A 19114-nucleotide genomic window follows, 5' to 3' on the forward strand; every position below is an offset into this window, starting at 1 on the left:
GCCACAGTACCAGTCCAAGGCCTCCCAAAGGCTGCTTGCTCGTTCCCTTACTCTGACACGAAGTGCCTCAAAGCAGCCTTTAAATTATGGTGGAAGAAATAAAATAATGCTGAACTACTGCCCATTTTAAAGAAGTATTTTCCGTCCATGAGTTAATTAGAATACAACGCAATACAATACAATAGAATCAGCTAATGTTTGTTAGTTGCACCAATAAATACTAATTATCAACACAAAGTAAAAATAAGGATTTATTGCCTAAAATGCTGAACCAACATTTTCAGGGTCATTTCTCTATATACAAAAATGAGAAGACATACTAGACAACTTTATTATAGATCGGTTGATAGTTTCGGGGGTTTAAAGGTTATAAAAAAGTTAAGAAAAAAGACAATCAGAAGATGAATAGCTATATACTGTGAAATCTGGCAACAGGAGGAAAATGTTGAATATTTAAAGTAGTATATACATACACAGAGAAATGTTCAAACCTTTGAGAGTCTTAAACAAACTGCACTAGCAGGAGCGTGGTTTATTTCCAGCAACTAAAACATAAGCAAAACTAAGAATGAAAAGTAAGAACTTAGTGGAGGAAAAGACATTGCTCTCCAACACTATCGGCTGCACTTTCCCAAGATGTGTATGTTCAATAAAACACTGAAAACCTGCTTGCAGTAAATTGTTTCAGAAGATGATCCTTCTTTTAGTTTTCTTTGGAGCAGGACTGACTGAGTTCTGTTCCAGGTTTTAGATATTATTTTAAAAAACTGTCTTCATACAATAATAATTCCTAAAGATTAAAAGCAAGAGAAACACAACTTTATTCAGAGACAGAAAACACAACTCAGGGTAGAGCTGGGAGACAGAAATCGTGTTCAGTTTTCTGAGTGAGTATGAAGAGCCGCTTTGTCTCTGTCAGACGAACTCTCCTTCCTACACAGTTTACATTACAGAAACAGTAGGGAACAGTGCAAGCTGTCCTCATAAGGGAAATAAAAAGAAAACACAGACAAGAACCCATATCAACCCAATTCCTGTTTGAAGGGATGTTTACCACCAGTGCCGACAGCCTCCTCTCTCAAATCTTCTTGGAGAATGAGAAACGGTAGAGTAGAGTGAGGCTGGAGTGGATCCGACAGGAGCGGCAGGTACGCGTGTGCGTAGCACCAGTGTGTTCAAGTAGGTAAGTTCAGCTCCACCAGCTGAACTCAGGATTCACATTTTATGCTCTCTCCACAACTTGCCAGAGGGCAGAGCTGTGAGTGCTTCAGCCTGGCTGCTCAGTGGTGGCAGGAACTGGAAGGCAGCTTTTCTGTGGCTGAACTGGTGGTTCTCAGGGATCTAAGGTATGTCCAGGTCGAGCATCATGTCTGTTGGCTTTAAACCCAAGTTTGAGACCACCCCTTTCCTCTTCCTTTTAAAATGGCTAGCCTTCCTTTATAAACGACAGCCTTTGCAAATGTACATACAAATACTGAAAAGACACAGACAATTTTAAAAGGCAAAGGATGCTTTTTTCTTATGAGAAATTATTTTAAAAAGTGATCTTAGAAATAATATAACTAAAAAATACATTTTAAAAGTCAATTTAATACTCACGGTGTTTGAACATTGAATTTATTGTCTGATTATGTATAGTTCTACATTTTAGATTCCATGACCTTCAGATTCTGAAGCTTGTTGAAAAAGCTAAGTTCCTCAATATGGGAAAATTCTCTCTGGCTGTACTTTTAGATGGTTACTATATTTTTGCTTTCAAAAAATACTTTGAATATCTCTCTATACATATTATTAACAGAATACCCCATTAAACCATATTTCAGATACATATTTTATAGTACAATTTGCTTTATACCCAATATTTTGGGTGAAATTTAGAAGAATTAGTTGTTAACGGAATATCCCCTATATAAGTTTTCACATAGAATATTAACATTTAAGTTGCTATTTGGATTGTGAGCTATTTTCCCTGGGTACTGTCTGCATCTACTCGCAGTGGAAGAGACTGGACCATGGTAGAGGCACCCTGGCTGGCACTCCCTGCACTGGCTCATGCCCTGCCTTTCCATCACTCACTCTCAGTGGTCAGACTTAGAGGTGCTAGCATGCAATCCGAGGACACCAGCACTGATGAGTTAAAATTCATTCTCTCAAGTAATAAAAAAAATATATAGGTAGATAAACATATAGAGATTTGCAGCTGCGCTAATTACTTCAAAGAGCAGAGACAAAGAAAATAAACACTTGTTTCATAAGTTTAAATTCATTTTAAGTTTGCTATATTAAATTTAAAAATTAAAAAAATATCAACTTACTATAAACAATTTAAAATATGTATAATACAACTTCATGGTCAAAGCATTTGAACAGTCCATGAAAACAGGAGATACTTGGGCTTACATTTCTGCTTAGGTTCCATACATGATTTTCTACCCATCTCTTTCAAGAGAAACCATAAAACAGTTGTCTAATCTTGTGGCAACCAAGTCTTTAAAGAGACTTTCTCATCACAAAGTACTTAATTACTTCACAGGGGAGCAAGAGAAGAAAGAAATGGGAAGTGGTTCTCTCCCTATCAGTCACTGTTCTCTTACGAAAGCATTCTGTACACAGCGACCTAAAATTTCCAACCCATTTACAAATGCATTTTCAAAAACTGAAGTTTAGAGTCTAAAAGTGTTACTTTGTACACTGACTATACAATATATATCGAATGTATACATATACACACACATCTTAAAGGTAAGGTTCTCCAAAGGTTTTTCGGCACTCCATCACCCCAGTACTTGGCGGCCTGTCACAGTTATGTGTATTCTTGACCTGACTGGGTGTGAGACGATCATATGCCATCTTGTACTCTTTGTCAAATGCATCTGCAAAATGCATCAAGAAATAAAAGAAGAAATTAATGGCTGATATTGACCACAGTCAAGTAGCTATAATAAAAAGAAAAATTATGGGGACAAAGAATATGTTTCAAGGGTACTTCTGCCATCCACAGATTCACAAATGTCGAGTCTGAAGAAGGGAGCCTTAGAGTACAACGCATTTCAGAGGTAGGTAGCACAGATCAAACATCAGTGCTAAAACCACCGAACACCATGCACACCTTCTTGTAATCTGCCTTTCATGCTCAATTAAACAGTAAGAATAAGCAATGGAGCAAAGCCCCTTGTCATAGTCCAGCAGTCAAGGTACAGCAGAGCTGAGGCAGGAAGATCATCAGCTAAGGCCTGCCTGGGCTACAGAATAAGATCAGGGAAACCCTGACTCAAAACAAAGATTACAGCTCTGTGGTGGCGCACTTGTCTTGCACTGTGTGTCTGAAGCTCTAGGTTCAATTATTAGCACTGAGAGAAGTAAAAAAAAAAGTCATAGTAATTTTCCCTAACAAAACAAGATTAAGAAAAAAATGAACCCATAATTTCTTTACCTTTACGATTTAATTTTTTTTTTACAGTTAAATTTTAGTGCTGGGTGGTGATAGCACTTGGGAGGCAGAAGCAGGTGGATCTCTGTGAGCTAGAGGCCAGCTTGGTCTAGACAGTGAGTTCCAGGACAGCCAAGACTACATAGAGAAACCCTGTCTTTAAAAAAAAGAAAGAAAGAAAGAAAAAGAAAAGAAAGGAAAAGAGCAAGGTCTGAATATGCTCTGGGATTCTCCTGGGGTGGTGAAAACAAGCCAAGTGCTTTCTCTTGGCACCCTTCCTGTCTCACCAGTTCAAAGGCCTAGCTCAAAGAATGCATTCTTCATTTTCTCAGGTTCTAGCCACTTCCTCAGTGGCTCCAGGGATTGAAACTCACTTAATTGTCTGCTTTTCCTAACCAGTTTTATTGGGCATTTTCCCTGTAGCTGTCCATGCCTATTTCTAGACTTTATTTGGTCTCACTGACTTTCCTGCCTCCATCTGCACTGGCCATATTATAGTGACATGGGCTTCTGCAAGGGATAGCCAACTAATGAATATTTCTTTACATATTTTGTGACTATTCTTTTCTGGTCAGATAAGCTATGTAAATTTGAGATACTCAGCCTCAGCTTAGGCTGGCCCTGATTAAACTTATGATCCTCTTGTCTCAGCCTCCCAAGTGTTAGTACTATAAGCATGCACTACCATGCTTGGCTCATCAATTTTTACTAAGAAATAATATTCTATTAGACAAATATGACACATTTTGTGTCTCCACTTCTCAGGCAATGGATGTTTGGACCTTCCCCATTTTGGTTACTGTGAATGTTACAAACATTTCAAGTAGAAGCTTTGAGTGTATGCTTTCAGTTATTCTGGGCATAAGTGTAGAAGCAGGACTGTTGGGCCATACAGGAACTGTGTTAACTTTTGATGACACAGAGAACTACTTCGGGTGGCTACATCAGTTTATATTCCCACCAGCAACATATGTTCTCCACCTTCTTCACATCCTTTCCAACACTTGACTTGTTCTTTTCTTTCTTCCTTTCTTCTGTTTTTGGTTTTGTTTTTCAAGAAAGGGTTTCTCTGTGTAGCTTTGGAGCCTGTGCTAGAACTCTCTCTGTAGACAGGCTGGCCTCTAATTCAGAGATCTGCCTGCCTCTGCCTCCTGAGTTAATCTAATCCCTCCTGGGATTAAAGGCACCACCACCACCCGGCCTTTTCTGTTTTTCTTATGACAGGTATTCTAAAAGTTCTAAAGTAGTAACTACTGTGTGTTCTTTTTGACTTGCATTCATGAATGAATAAAGATACTATCTTTCAGTTAATTTATATATCTCCTTTTGGAGAAATGTTCAAATCCTTTGCCAAGTTTTAAATTGGATTATTTATTTTTGTTATTTTTTTGCCCATGATATAGTGGATAGATGACTGTATACCCCTGTACATATAAGCAGCATTAATTGGACTTAGTGTGCCATAAAAAAAGACATAAAATTTGGAGGTAGATATCTTGGGGGGACAGAAAGGGAGAGAGGAAATGGGAGATGTATATAACAAAGATACATTGTATATACAAATGAAATTTTAAAATTTTATATAAAAGCTCTTTATATTGAATACTATGCTTTCTATCAGATCTATGATTTTGCAGATATATGAGTTTTTGTGTTTTTTTTTCATTTTTTGATGTTGTCTGCTCATGAACACAGGCTTTTAATTTTGTCCAGAGTATGGTGTGTGTGCGTGCACTTGTAAAGGCCAGAGGGCACCTGTGGAATTGATTCCTCTGTCCACCTTTATGCGGGTTCTAAAATTGAACTTAGGTAGACAGATTTGTGCAGAAAGCATCTTCACCTGCTGAACCATCTCACAGGCCCCTTCCTTGTGTTTTTGTGGTCCTTTTAAGAAACTGCTTTCTTCTCCAAGGTCATGAGGATTTATGCCTATGTTTTTTTCAAAGATTAATATATTTGTATCACTGAGTCATCTTGGTAGGTTGACTCTTGTTATAAAATGGTTTTGGTCTCTAATTAATTGTGTGTTTAATTGATTTTTACATAGTCACCGAAGTTCTCTTTTGAGGATGTGTCCTGGTGCATTGTTTTTTTTTTTTTTTTTTTTTTTTTTTTTTTTTTGTCAACTTGACACAAGCTAAAGTTATGGGGAAAAGAAATCTCAGTTGAGAAAATGTCTCCATTAGATTGCCTGTAGGCAAGTCTGACAAGCATTCTCCTGATTAGGGAGGCTTGTGCGGGTCCAGCCCACTGTGGGTGGTGCCACCCCTGGGCAGGTGGTTCTGGGTTGTATAGGAAAACAAGCAGAGCAAGCCATGAGGAGGGAGACAGTAGGCAGCGCTTTGGAATGGCTTCTGCTTCACTTTCTGCCTCTAGGTTCCTGCCTTGAGTTGTGCCTTGATTTCCCTCGGTGATAGATTATGACTTGGGAATTATAAACTGAAATAAACTCTTTCCCTTCCACGTTGCTTTTGGTCATGGTGTTTATTACAGCTATAGAAATTCTGACTAAAGGCCTGGAGAGATGGCTCAGTGGTTAAGAGCACTTGTTCCTCTTGCAGAGGCCTGCGATTGATTCCCAACACCCACATGGAGGCTCACAACTACATGTAGGCCCAGTTTCGGGGATCCTACAGGCATGTATGTGGTTAACGCACATGCACGCAGGCAAAACATTCATAGAGTAAAATAAACAGATCTAATAAATAAAACTGAATTGTATATATAGAAAAAGAAACAACACACTAAACTGAATGGGCCAGATATGACATGATACCAGGTATGTGTACTGTCAAACCAGCAAATCCAGAAAGAGACAATGGGTGATCCGTGGCTAGAGGAAGAAGGAGGGCAGAATGGAAAATGCTGAGAAGCACAGCGAATGTTCCGAGGTTAAGAAAATGTCTAGAATTAGATAGTGATGAAGTTGTGAAATCTTATGAAAACCACTGAACTGGATATTTGCTGGGTGGTGGTGGCGCGTGCCTTTAATCCCAGCACTCGGGAGGCAGAGGCAGGCGGATCTCTGTGAGTTCGAGACCAGCCTGGTCTACATGAGCTAGTTCCAGGACAGACTCCAAAGCTACAGAGAAATCCTGTCTCGAAACTGCCCCCCCCCCCCAAAAAAAAAAGAAAAAAGAAAATCCTGACTGAGACAGGACTACTCGAATGGACTGTCTTTTCAATCCTTTTACTTTCTTTTATCTGTGTTTGAATCTATAATGTGTCTTTTGAATATGGTATACTGTTGGCTTATATTTTTAAAAATCCGTTCTTCTAATCTGTCTTTTACTCACAGAATTTAATCAACATATTTAATGCAATCTCCGATCAAGAAGAATTTGTATCTATAATTTTGATACTTTTTCTTACATGTTTTCCCCTCAAGGTTAACCAGATATTTTATATTATATCATTCCAATGTCTTTACTGTTTCTTTTACTAGTTTTGATTCCTGCCAACCTCTTTACAATCATTTTTTCCAATTAAATATGAAAACCATTTATCAAATTTCTTATTTTTAAGTATCCAGTATTTCAAATAATTAAAATAAAAAGCAAACAAATATTCATGGCATTCTGCTCAAAGTCTCCTGCTTGTAATTTGAAACCTCTTTTTAGTGGGAAGGGTAGTTCAATACATAAAATATTTGTTTACAAACAAAATAATAGATTCAACCCAGTTCTGTTTCCTCTAGTCTTCTCCATAACCTATTTTTTGATTTGCAATGTTTATATTTTTATTGAAACTCATCCAGCTATTACACTTACTTTTAAAACCAAGATTCTAGAAATTGACCTCTACATGACTTTAATTCATATCTAAATAGTTTTAAATTTATATTTACTCATATGTGTGAGCGTGCGTGTGTGTATGTATGCACATGTGTTATGGTGTGTCTACAAAGGTTACAGAACAACTTGCAGGACTTGGCTCTCTCCTTCTATCATGTGTTTTCCAGAGCTCAAACTCAAGTAGGTCATCAGGCAAATTTAATGTCCTTAGTGATATGACACAATACTGAAAGCCAGAACCGAGGTTAAGTTGCTTAGCCTCCTGGATCCTTAATTGTCTTAGGTAATATACAACTGTACACAACCAGTAATAGGACCACTCTCATAGGAACTTGCAGAGAATTAGATAGTGCATGGAGAGACTCATTATAGTGTGAGGCCTAAGAGATATTAGCTGATTATTTACCATCATTATACAATCCATGACTAAAGTATCTTTTACATTAGCTAAAAACCAACCAACCAAATAAACAAAAACAAAGGTGAGGCTGGAGAGATTTCTCAGCAGTTGAGAGTGTCAGCTGCTCTTGTACAGGATCTGAGTTGTCAGCATCCATGCTGAGTGGCTCACAACAGCTTGTAACTCCAGGTTTAGGGGATCCAAAATCATTTTCTGGACCCCACAGGCACTTGCACTCAAATGCACAGACCCACATACAGACAAACACATAGATAGCATCTAAAAGTAATATATCTTTAAAAGATGCTAAAAATAAAACCATTTTCTAAAAGTCAATGAAATGATATAATAATTAAGAACTACTAATGAATACCATTTAAAAACTACAGTATATTATGTAACTATATTATTTATGATGCTCAGTTACCTATATCAATGTTTTCTCTTCCCAGTGCCACAAGTGAGAGAAATAGTATTTCTCTATATAAACTCCTGTGGGTCAAAAGACATGGAAAATGTTAGAATCCTTAGAGTTTCTATCTTTTCTTTTATGCTACACAAGTATAAGGATGACGGAACAAACAGGATGCATGTGGTTAGAGAAATGCCCCTTTCATCTGAGGTAAAGACTTACCGCTGTCTTTTAAAATGTGGACACTTATTCAGAGTCTCTAAAATCTGACTCATGGGTCCATAGACATCATTCATTTTAATGCTTTTCACCATACTTTTCAACAGTTCCTGGTTAAATGAGTTATCACTTTTTTGTAATAAATGAACCATTGGATACTTTTGAGCTATAAGAGAACAAAAGAGCAGATGAAGGAAATGTTCTTTGTAGAAGGTAGAAATAATTTAAACAGCAACTAACAAGTGTTAAAGACATTAGAAAGCATTCAAAACAAATTAAGGCAATAGGTAAAGGAATAGAAGTTTAAAAATATGTGAAATAGGAAAGTAAGAAAAATAATGATAAAAATAGGCCTGCAGAGTCTTGTGGCCTCAAACAGCCACAACTAAAAGTAGCTTCCTTAATAAAGCCCCCGAAGGAAAGCCTACATTAGTAGTCAGGGACAGAAACAAAAAAATAAGTAAAAACAGAAATTGGGACAAGCAATGTTCTTCAAGCTCGATTGTACAAACACAAGCAAGCCCTTCACCACACAGAGAGCAGCCTCCCAAACAGCAGCACCAGGAGCTCAGCCCCACAGAAGGCAGCACCAATGAATCAGTTGACACTCACTCTCAAACAAAAGAGTGCGGTTCTGACCTGCAAGACACAAAGCACAATGATGCAGAAGTCAATACACGCAGAGGCTTCTTAAAAGATGAGGAGATTACTCTCCTGAAGTTAGCATTCTATGACATCACTTACTGTGGGCATTCCAGAGAATGTACAGGGGTTGCCCTGGATCCTGATGTAATTTCATATTGTCCCATAACATCTGTATTAAAACATATTTACTATCTTCAGACATACAGTGGCGGGGAATCTGTGTTGTAAAATAAAAATTTATTATTGATCCTTACATAATTTTGTAAATATATTATAAAGCCTGTCTTAGGGTTTCCATTGCTGTGAGAAAACATTACGACTAACAGCAACTTAGGGAGGAAAGGGTGTTTCAACTTATAACTCTTGGGTCACACCCCATCACTAACGGAACTCATGGCAGGAGTCTGAAGGCAGGAACTAAAGCAGAAACCATGGAGGAACCCTGCTTACTCATCTGTTCCCATGGCTTGCTTGGCCTGTTTATATATATATATATATCTTTTTTGGTTTTTTTTTCTTCGAGACAGGGTTTCTCTGTAGCTTTGGAGTCTGTCCTGGAACTAGCTCTTGTAGACCAGGCTGGTCTCGAACTCACAAAGATCTGCCTGCCTCTGCCTCCTGAGTGCTGGGATTAAAGGTGTGCACCACCACCACCCGGCCTCTTAGCCTGTTTTTTTTTTTTTTTTTTTTTTTATAGTACCCAGGACCATCTGCCCAGGAATGGCACCACCCACAGTGGGTTGGACCCTCCTCACATCTACAACTAATTAAGAAAAGGCCAATCTGATGGGGGCATTTTGTCAATGGAGGTTCCCTCTTCCCAAATGACTCTAGCTTGTATCAAATTGACATAAAACTAAATAGCACAGAGCCTCATAGAAAATTTAAAGATACACACATAAGGGAGAAAAAAGAACAGAAAATTACTTATTTATTTGATACCCACTGAAGGAAGACTTGCTGAGATGAGAGGCTAATGATCTCTAAGCAGCACAAGTCCACAGAAAAATAAATCTAGCAGACCTGTTCCCTCCACTGACTATTTCTCAGTTCAAGACCTTTGCCAAGACAATTATAGATAAATTAAAATATCTGTCACTCATCTATGATGTACAAGAAAAAAACCCTAAAGTATAAGCAAGGTCACAGACACGAAGTACAAGAGAGCTTATTGACTGCACTTCAGCTGTCCATCACAAGAAAAGGTAAAAACAGCCTTATAAAGCAACATATCAGGGCTGGGCAGATGACTCAGAGGGTTAAGTGCCTGGTGCACAAGCATGAGGACCTGAGTCCAAACACTAGAACACATGTAAAAGCTGGACACAGTAATGAATGTCTATAATTCCAGTGCCTACAAGAGGGGATGGTAGTTGGAAACTGGAGAATTCCTAGGATCTTGGGGACTGACAAGCCTGAAGTACACAGCAGAGGAGCAACAAAAAGACACTGCTTCAAAACAAGGTGGGAGGTAAATGTTAACTTCTGAGGTTGTCCTCGGACCACAGTATGCATCTGTGCTCACATACACAGAGAAAATAAAACAGAACAACCACACAGAAATGCAAATATAAATGGTAGAAGATGCATCTCAGTGCAGTCCTTGGTTAGCATGAATGAAGTTCTGGTTTTGATCCTCAGGGATTCAGAGAGAAGGAATGAAGAGGATGGCAGTGTATACTTGCAAATATGAATCAGATGCCCTCCTGAAAAGTGACGGTCTTTCTTATTTTTGAAAGAGGTATTGGGGGGGCTAGCTAAAAAACCTTTACACTATAGGAGTAATTTCCAAATTATTCTTCAAGTGATAACAAAACTCAGTCATGTTTTATTTTGAAAAGGCTAAAACCATAACTGTATCACTGCTAGTCTGCAAATTCAACTGAAGACAGTTCTGTTATGTGACGATTTAGATGGTAGTGTAAATATCAAACATAAAAATAAACCGTATTTTGTATCATTAGGAATATGCAAGCAGTATGATGATCACTGCCTTTAAACTTAACTCTCGTACCTTTGAATACTTGTTACAATGCTCAGAAGAAAGAATCAATCCAGGCAAGTTACTAGGCAAGTCGAGACGTCTAAAATACCACACCAAGTTCCAAAAGACAATTGGATGATGGTCCACAAAGTCTGCCACTGTTATTGCATGGTCACCTTCATTTTCCAATAAGCTCTCAAGTTCCTTCCACACCACTAAGGGACTAAGGTATGGGACAGTGACAGGGTCTGGACTTGGAAGGTGCCATTCTAACCCCAAGGAATCCTGTTGAATAAAATCATATATGACAAAGGTAAGAATGAGTATACATTATTATTTTAAATTTAAAACATACTTCAAATGTCTGTGATTTCCATGTGTAGAAAGAAAATAGAACTATATCTTGGATGGGACTATTTGTGACAATAACATAACTGAAGCTAATAATGATCTTTGGGACTAAGGGAACGAGATTGTGTAAATGATCAATTTACAAAAGAGAAAAACAAACACATACTGTAGCTCCTTGTAAAGTTGCTGGCAGGCTGCCTGTAGGGATGAGCTTCTGTCCTCCAGGATCGTCCTTATCCAAGGGGCCACAAGTACTAATGCTTCTGGCCATTGGAAATAGTGGGCACTTCGACACAACTGTTTTTGATCTGTGAGCAGGGATCTGAATACTTCGAGCACAGGGACTTTCCTGCAGTTTAGATTTGCTTGGATATTTAAAAAAGAAAATCTTGTCAGTATCTTATCTCATCTTATTTCATATCATCTTATCTAGAAAAATCATGCTGTTCTTTTTAGAATCAGAGCTGGACTAGACAGCATAAAGGAAATGTGCTCTTCAGCCACCAACTAGGAAATAAGATATATTTTAAACATGGTGGCAATTGAGCCAAATTTCCTTTATATCAAACAAACTTTTAATATTTAAGATTCATTTCATTTATTCAAAATGTTTGGTGAGATTTTATATAGCATCATGACTAATCCTTGAATATACACAGTAGAGAAAATGGATACATACTCTTTCAGAAGTCACAGAGAGACACAGTAGAACACAAGGGATATACAATGAGAGAAGGTGAACGCAGACTTTGTGTTTTACAGTCTAAGTATTTATAATCAAATGGGCTTGTTTAGCTTTGCCAGTAGTACATACGCATTTTCTTTCTCTGCACACGTAGATGACAACATGGCTTCATTTATTTGGCTACATATGGTCAATCTGGCACTTTGCAAAAAAGAGCTAAGTTTCTGTATTTAAATATAGATTACTTATATTGGATTGCTATATATGCTTTTAATTTTATAGCTCTATATCATCTCTACGTTTTCTTACACTACTAAATATTCATAAACAGAAAATTAAATATTCTAAAATAGAAGTAAGTATTAATTCCTGAAAAGATGGAGAAAAATCTGGTCACTATAAACTTCAAGTGTACTATAGATGTTTTTCATCTTTAAATACTGGTAAAACAGCTGAGTATGGCAGCACACATCTATAATTCCAGAACTTAGGAGGGTAGAGGCAGGAGGATAAGGAGCTCAAGGTCATTCTTAGTTGGGTAGCAAGTTAAAGGTCAATGAGAGTTACACAAGGCCTTGTCTCAAAACAAACAAACAAACAAACAAACAAAACAAAATACAGGTAAACAATACTTTAACTTTGGAGGTTCACACACAAACATTCAGACTTAAATAGTTAATGACACTAGAGCACTTTAATAGGAAGAAGGATTTAAGATAACAAGGGGCTGGAGAGAGAGTGTTTGGAGCATTTACTGCTTTTGTAGAATACTTGGGTTCAGTTTCCAGCATTCACATGGTGGTTCACAAACATCCCTAATTCTAGTTTCAGAGGCCACAAAGTCCTCTTCTGGACTCCATAGGTACTATATACACAAATCTGCACTTAGACACATGCAAGCAAAACTCACATACATATGAAATACAAATAAATAAATTTTTTTTAAAAGCTTAAGATAATGAATTTACTTTTCATAGAAATCTGTCTCTCCATAAGTCCATCCTTCCGCCTGTTTGTCTGCCGTCCATCTATCTGTCTGTCCATCCATCCATCCAAGGCAGGGTCTTGTTATAAAGACCAGATCATGCCTAAACATCATCCTTTCTCTACCAGTTGAGTGATGAGATTTCAGAATGTACATTTTTCACAGAAACTTTTACCTTAAAATGGCCAATTTTTTTTCCTGTCCCATGTCTACAGTATGTATAACACATGTAGTTATGTTCTCTACAGTCAAACTTACTTATTTAGATCAAAATTCCCTTGAACAGAGAGAGCAGATGTGTTGAGACCAGAGGCTGATGCTGAAATGCAAGGCTGCCTTGTCTGATTTGAGAAGGAGGATGCAAAGGGCATGGTTTCTGTAGATGAGCTGGACTTCAAGAAATATCTAGAATGTGAATCAAAGACATTTTGAAAAATGTGGAAACAATATCCTTAAGCATAAAGTGAGAAAGGGCATGCTGTTACCTTCCAGGTCGCCTTAAATCTCTGATTTCAACATTCAGAAAAGGTAAGAAAAGATTGCCACAAAATGGGCATGTAGTATTGAGATTGGAGTCATCTGCTGTCCAGCCAGCCATGATTTCCTCATCATGGACAAGACAATCACAAGTTCTACACCGAGAACAACTTGAGATGAGAACCTAGGGAAACAAACATTTTACTAAGCCAATAACTGGTCTGTGTATATACAAATTAAAACCCACTTTAGTTAAGAAGCCCATTGGAAAATTAAAGCACACAAAGACTCTGACATTAATCAAAAGATTTCAACACGTACAGCCACATACTGTACATTACAATGGAGCCAGTGTGGTGCTGTAATGCTGCTTCAGCTCACAAACATAAATCCCTGCAGCCACAGAAACGTAAACTCCACATCAGTGCTCATCATTATTTTCCACTGAACCCACATTTCTTCACGTAAAATTAGTGTGAAACAGCAAAGACATTTAACAAAATATTTGGGAGCAATATTTTTCAGAAACTGGAGGAAGTTTTTAAAGTATGAAGAATAACTTTTCACTATAAGAAAATGAGAACTCCTTCTTCTCATTTGTGAGACTGACAAAGAATGAAAACCATGATGGAAGTTGACAACAAAGCCAAACTGTTTCCTCACCTCAAGTTTGTTTGCCCAAAAAAGTTGGTTGTGTTTATGGTGCAAAATAAATGTTCAAAGAGAATGTATGTATAATAAGCTATAAATACAAATGTTGAAATAAAAATGTTTTTATATGTTGACAAATTTCCAATAAGTATGGAACTGTCCTAATAAACCAGCATGACATCAATGACTTGAAATAGCAGGTATCAAAAACTTTAGATGCGCCGGGCGGTGGTGGCGCACGCCTTTAATCCCAGCACTCGGGAGGCAGAGGCAGGTGGATCTCTGTGAGTTCGAGGCCAGCCTGGTCTACAAGAGCTAGTTCCAGGACAGGAACCAAAGCCACAGAGAAACCCTGTCTCGAAAAAACCAAAAAAAAAAAAAAAAAAAACTTTAGATGCAACCAGGCAGTGGTGGCACTGTACTTGGGAGGCAGAGACAAGCAGATCTCTGTGAGTCTGAGGCCAGCCTGGTTTACACAGTGAGTTCCAGGATAGTCAGGGCTACATAGAGAAACCCTGTCTCAAAAAAAAACCAACCAACCAAAAAAAAAACAAAAAAAAAAAAAAAACTTTGGATATAATACACTTTCTGAAATTTCAGATGACATCTCAAATTTTATCACTCCACTAATGACCATCAACATTAAAGAAATGTGAATTTTATACAAAGGTGTTCTCGTGAGGAAAACAGTACCTCCATTGCATAGTTCTGGAAGATATTTGTATTACTGGTGTTGAGGGAAGATGCAGTTTCTGACTTTCCAGGTAAGGCAAACTTTGATAGGGATCCTGATTGAAAAAATAAAGAGCAAAACCATGAAAACTGAGGAGGAGCAATGTAAGAATCACTTCTTCCATAAATTTTGACAAAACACTAACTTGTTCTACTAAGCATGCCAAAAGTAATTTAGAGAAACCAAATCCATAATGAAAAAGCCTCTTCCTCCCTCCTTCCCTTTTCTTTCTTTTTTGTTTTTCAAGACAGGTTTTGTTGTTGTTGTTGTTTAACTGCCCTGGCTGTCCTAGAACTGGCTATGCAGGTCAGTCTGGCATCAAGTTAACAAAGATTCACATGCCACTGCCTTTTTTTTTTTTATTGGTATTTATTGAGCTCTACATTTTTCTCTGCTCCACTCCCTGCCTCTCCCCTTCCCCTTCAATACTCCCCCAAAGTACCCATGCTCCCAATTTACTCAGGAGATCTTGTCCTTTTCTTCTTTCTACTTCCCATGTATCTATGTAAGTCTTTCTTAGTGTTCGCATTGTTGTCTAAATTCTCTGGGATTGTGGTTTGTAGGCTTTCTTTGCTTTATGTTTAAAAACCACCTATGAGTGAGTACATGTGATAATTGTCTTTCTGAGTCTGGGTTACCTCACTCAAGCCACTACCTCTTGAGTGGTGGGATTAAAGGTGTGCACCACCACTGCCCAGTTGAAAAAGTCTTTCTCATTGAAAAAAAAAAGAAAAAAATTTCAACAACAGAAATACACACAAAAAGAAGTTGGTCAACATGCTTAGTCAATCTCTCTCTCTCTCCCTCTCTCTGTACATCTGTTTACAGGCACACAAGTGATCACATGCAATACACATGTGGAGGTCAGAGGACAACTTGTGGAGTCAGTATTCTCCTTTCACCATATCAGTTTTGGGGATGCAGCTCAGATCGTCTGGCTTGACAACAGTACCTTTAGCTGCTACACCGTCTCACCAGCTCCAACATATTTGTCATACTGACAAGACCATGGGAAAACATACAGTTACTTAAGATGCAAAATAACACACACCTGTGAAAGGAACTTGGAACTACTACTTCAAGGACAAACTGGGAATTATCTCATAGAAATACATTGGTGAAAAATGTCACATATATTCAAACTTGAAACTTAATGCTCAGCAGTAGGCAGTGGTTAAAATGAACTGATTTTGCCACATGGTGAACTAAGCGACTGTGAAATGGATCAGGAGCATTCACTAGTGATGATTTAGGACACCATGATAGTCTGGTAAGAGGAAGAAACTATGGGTGGCTTAGTGAATGTTACTTTGTGAGTTTCAAAATAGTAGAGATGAGTAAGAAGACCTGTATTTACATTTTAAGTGAAAAGATAAAGAGTGAGAAAAAGTTACTTCTAGAACAGAAGCAAATAATGTGAAGGGATAGGGGCAGAAGTCAGACCTCTGAAAATGACCTGTTTTCTCCCTATTTTTACTTGTTTGTTTGCCATGCAAATCTTTAAAGATAGAAAAACATTAAATCACAAAGAAAGAAAGACTGCAAACCAGCAGCATGACAAAAACTGGGCAAACCTTCTAAGGAGGCGGAGCTTCCCAGGCTTGTGCGGCTGGCATCTATTCCCTTGGCCCCTGAAGTGGCACTGCTTTCTTGGGAAGAAGTGGCTCCTTCCAACTCATGGCAGACATCTTCATCTGTCAAAGAGGTAGATTCAGAATCCTGGGCTCCCACTGAAGAAAGACTGGTACGATCAGAACTTTGATCCTAAGAACATAATTATAAGCTTAATTTCCTTCACATTTAAAGTTAATTATTTAAAAGTCACTTTTTAGATAGAAACAACTACCTACCACCTTCTACCCAGATGGTCAACATCACAACTTCTGCAAGAAAAACAATCAGTTTTACAAAGGCATACTACTCTGGATGAATAGAGACCATCTTTCTCCATGTGTGTGTTTGCACTGTGTTAAGGTGTGCATTGTGTTTAGGTATGCATATGTGTGCATTTTATTTTAAGTGTTGTTCCTCAGCAGCTGTCCACTTACTTTTGAGAAACGGTCTCTTATTGATCTGAAGCTTGCCAAGTTGGCCAGATTAGATGGTTAATGAGCCCCAGGGATCTCTGACTCTCTATTGCTATAATGAAAAGCACAAGCTACTGCAGCTGGTTTTTTTTTTTTTTTTTTCGAGACAGGGTTTCTCTGTGGTTTTGGAGCCTGTCCTGGAACTAGCTCTTGTAGACCAGGCTGCCTCTGCCTCCCGAGTGCTGGGATTAAAGACCCGGCTTGGTCTTTTTTTTTGTTAAATCATTTATTTAAAAATATTTTATTTATATCTATGTGTATGGCTATTTTGCTTGCATACATGCCTGTGCACAATGTGCATTCAGCACTCATGGAGGCCAGAAGAGAGCATCAGAACCTCCATGTGGGTGCTGTGAACTAACTGAGATCCTCTCTAAGAGTAGTGAATGCTCTTAATCATTGAGCCATCTCTCCAGGCTAGTGATCTTTATCTTTGATTCATGAATTACTTAGAACTTTGAATTTTTGATACCATATTTATTAATAATTTTAGTTGGATCCTATTGTGTCAGAAAGTATGTTTTCATTAATGAAATTTTATTGAGATATAATTTATAAGCAATAACATTCAGAAAATAAATTTCACAAAAGTTGACTTCAAAAATTTCTGAAAATTTCCTAAGATTTTAGAACTCAGTTAAGTTCAATTACACTTTTTATTTATATTTTTTTTTGTGGAAGAAGGGAGTATTTGCACACCACAGCAGAAGTGTGGAGGTCAGAGGATATCTGAGGGAGTTAGATCCCCCTTTTTACCATGGAGGTCCCAAGGACTGAACTCAGGTCCTTAGGCTTGGTAGCAAGTGCTTCAACCTTCTGAGCAATACGACCACCAGCCCCAACTTAATTAAATCATGAAGTCATATATTGAAAACCCTATACCTACAATGTCACAATTTTTGTGTTGAGCTTTTGTAAGTGCTTTAAGGAACTTAGGAGGGCAAAAGGCAGTCTTTATGCAAGTGCAAGCAGCTGTTTATAATTTGTTCCTTCTTTCCTGAAGACCCAATTTTTCTTTTTACTAATGTTTTCCTCAGCCTGGACCCCCTTGAGCACAGTTCAAAGAGCAAGCCTGTTTTCCGTTTACTCTTTCCCTTCTCTGTGAGTGCCCTTATTTTACCTTAACATTTGAAGAGTGTTTTCACTGGCTGGAGACCCTGTATTGCATGTCTTTTCTTTCAACATGTCAAAGATGTTTTCTTACTGAATTCTTCCCTTTGTGATTTTATGACAAAGCCACATGGCCATTCTGATCTTTATTCCTTTAGTAATTTTTCTTTAATATCTTTTAAGAATTAAAAAAATTGACTTGTTTTCTTATAGATGGCTTTGGTTGTTAGCACTGGCTTATGATAAGTACAGATGTATTTTAAAAAATTATCTATTACTATTTTGGAGGTCTGTAGCACAGCTTATGCGTGGAGTCAGAGAGTAACTGTGTTGTCAGTTCTTTTCTCTACCTTTATATGGGGTCTGGGAACCGACCTCAGTTACTAGGCTTGTGCAAGTGCTTTCACTGGCAGTGAGAGATCTCACTGGACCCAGATGTGGTTTTAAATCTCTCCTTTTGTAGCGTGCTGTCTCATGTCTGTAAATTTGTATCTTTTTCCAAATTTGATAAGTAACAGTATTACTAATTCAAGTATCTTTTCTGCAATGATCACTTTCCTCAATCCTTTTTGAAATAACAACTATATCTATCCTATTTACAGCTTTTATATTCTCCAACAAGTCTCTAAGGTTCTGTGCACCTTTTAAAAAGATTTATTTATTATGCATATAGCATTCTCTCTGCATGTATGCCTGTACACCAAAAGAGGGCAGCAGATTTCATCATAGATGGCTATGAGCCACCATTTGGTTGCTGGGAATTGAACTTAGGACCCCTGGAAGAGCAGTCAGTGCTCTTAACCTCTGAGCCATCTCTCCAGCCCAAAGCTCTGTGAACTTTTAAATAAGACTGACGGATATTTTAGTTTATGTGTGCTTTGCTTGCATATTTGTATATATGCCATGTGTACATAGTACTTACAGAGGTCAAAGGGCACTGGGTCCTTTGGGACTGGAGTTTTAGACAGTTGCAAACTACCAGATCTTTTGCAAGAGTAGCAAGTCTTATCCGCTAAGGCGTCTCTCTGGTCCCATGATTCAAGTCTTATCCGCTAAGGCGTCTCTCCAGTCCCATGATTCACACATTTTTTATAGTCTTTATTTATTTATTTTTTTGCTGTTATCTGCATTCTGTTTTTGAGTTTATTTCA

General features: G+C 37.9%; 1 protein-coding gene across 4 annotated transcripts in view; it reads right to left on the reverse strand.

Moving 5' to 3' along the window:
* Positions 1-238: 238 nt before the first annotated feature.
* Dennd4a (DENN domain containing 4A) overlaps positions 239-19114 on the reverse strand; it is a 103000-nt gene continuing 84124 nt past the window's right edge. For all 4 annotated transcript variants that reach the window (XM_041679537.1, XM_041679536.1, XM_041679539.1 and 1 more), the window contains 11 exons: positions 16341-16530; positions 14727-14821; positions 13391-13566; positions 13164-13310; positions 11402-11600; positions 10915-11169; positions 9000-9117; positions 8868-8894; positions 8259-8421; positions 8052-8116; positions 239-2873 (listed from right to left, as the gene is read on the reverse strand). In XM_041679537.1, the coding sequence (XP_041535471.1) occupies positions 2737-2873; positions 8052-8116; positions 8259-8421; positions 8868-8894; positions 9000-9117; positions 10915-11169; positions 11402-11600; positions 13164-13310; positions 13391-13566; positions 14727-14821; positions 16341-16530 (1572 nt within the window). In that variant the 3' untranslated portion in view covers positions 239-2736. The remainder of the gene's footprint in view (positions 2874-8051; positions 8117-8258; positions 8422-8867; positions 8895-8999; positions 9118-10914; positions 11170-11401; positions 11601-13163; positions 13311-13390; positions 13567-14726; positions 14822-16340; positions 16531-19114) is intronic.

Source organism: Microtus oregoni, unplaced genomic scaffold (genome assembly GCF_018167655.1).
Source record: "Microtus oregoni isolate MIOR12 unplaced genomic scaffold, Mior012 000032F_ref0000030, whole genome shotgun sequence".
Lineage (NCBI taxonomy): Eukaryota > Metazoa > Chordata > Mammalia > Rodentia > Cricetidae > Microtus > Microtus oregoni.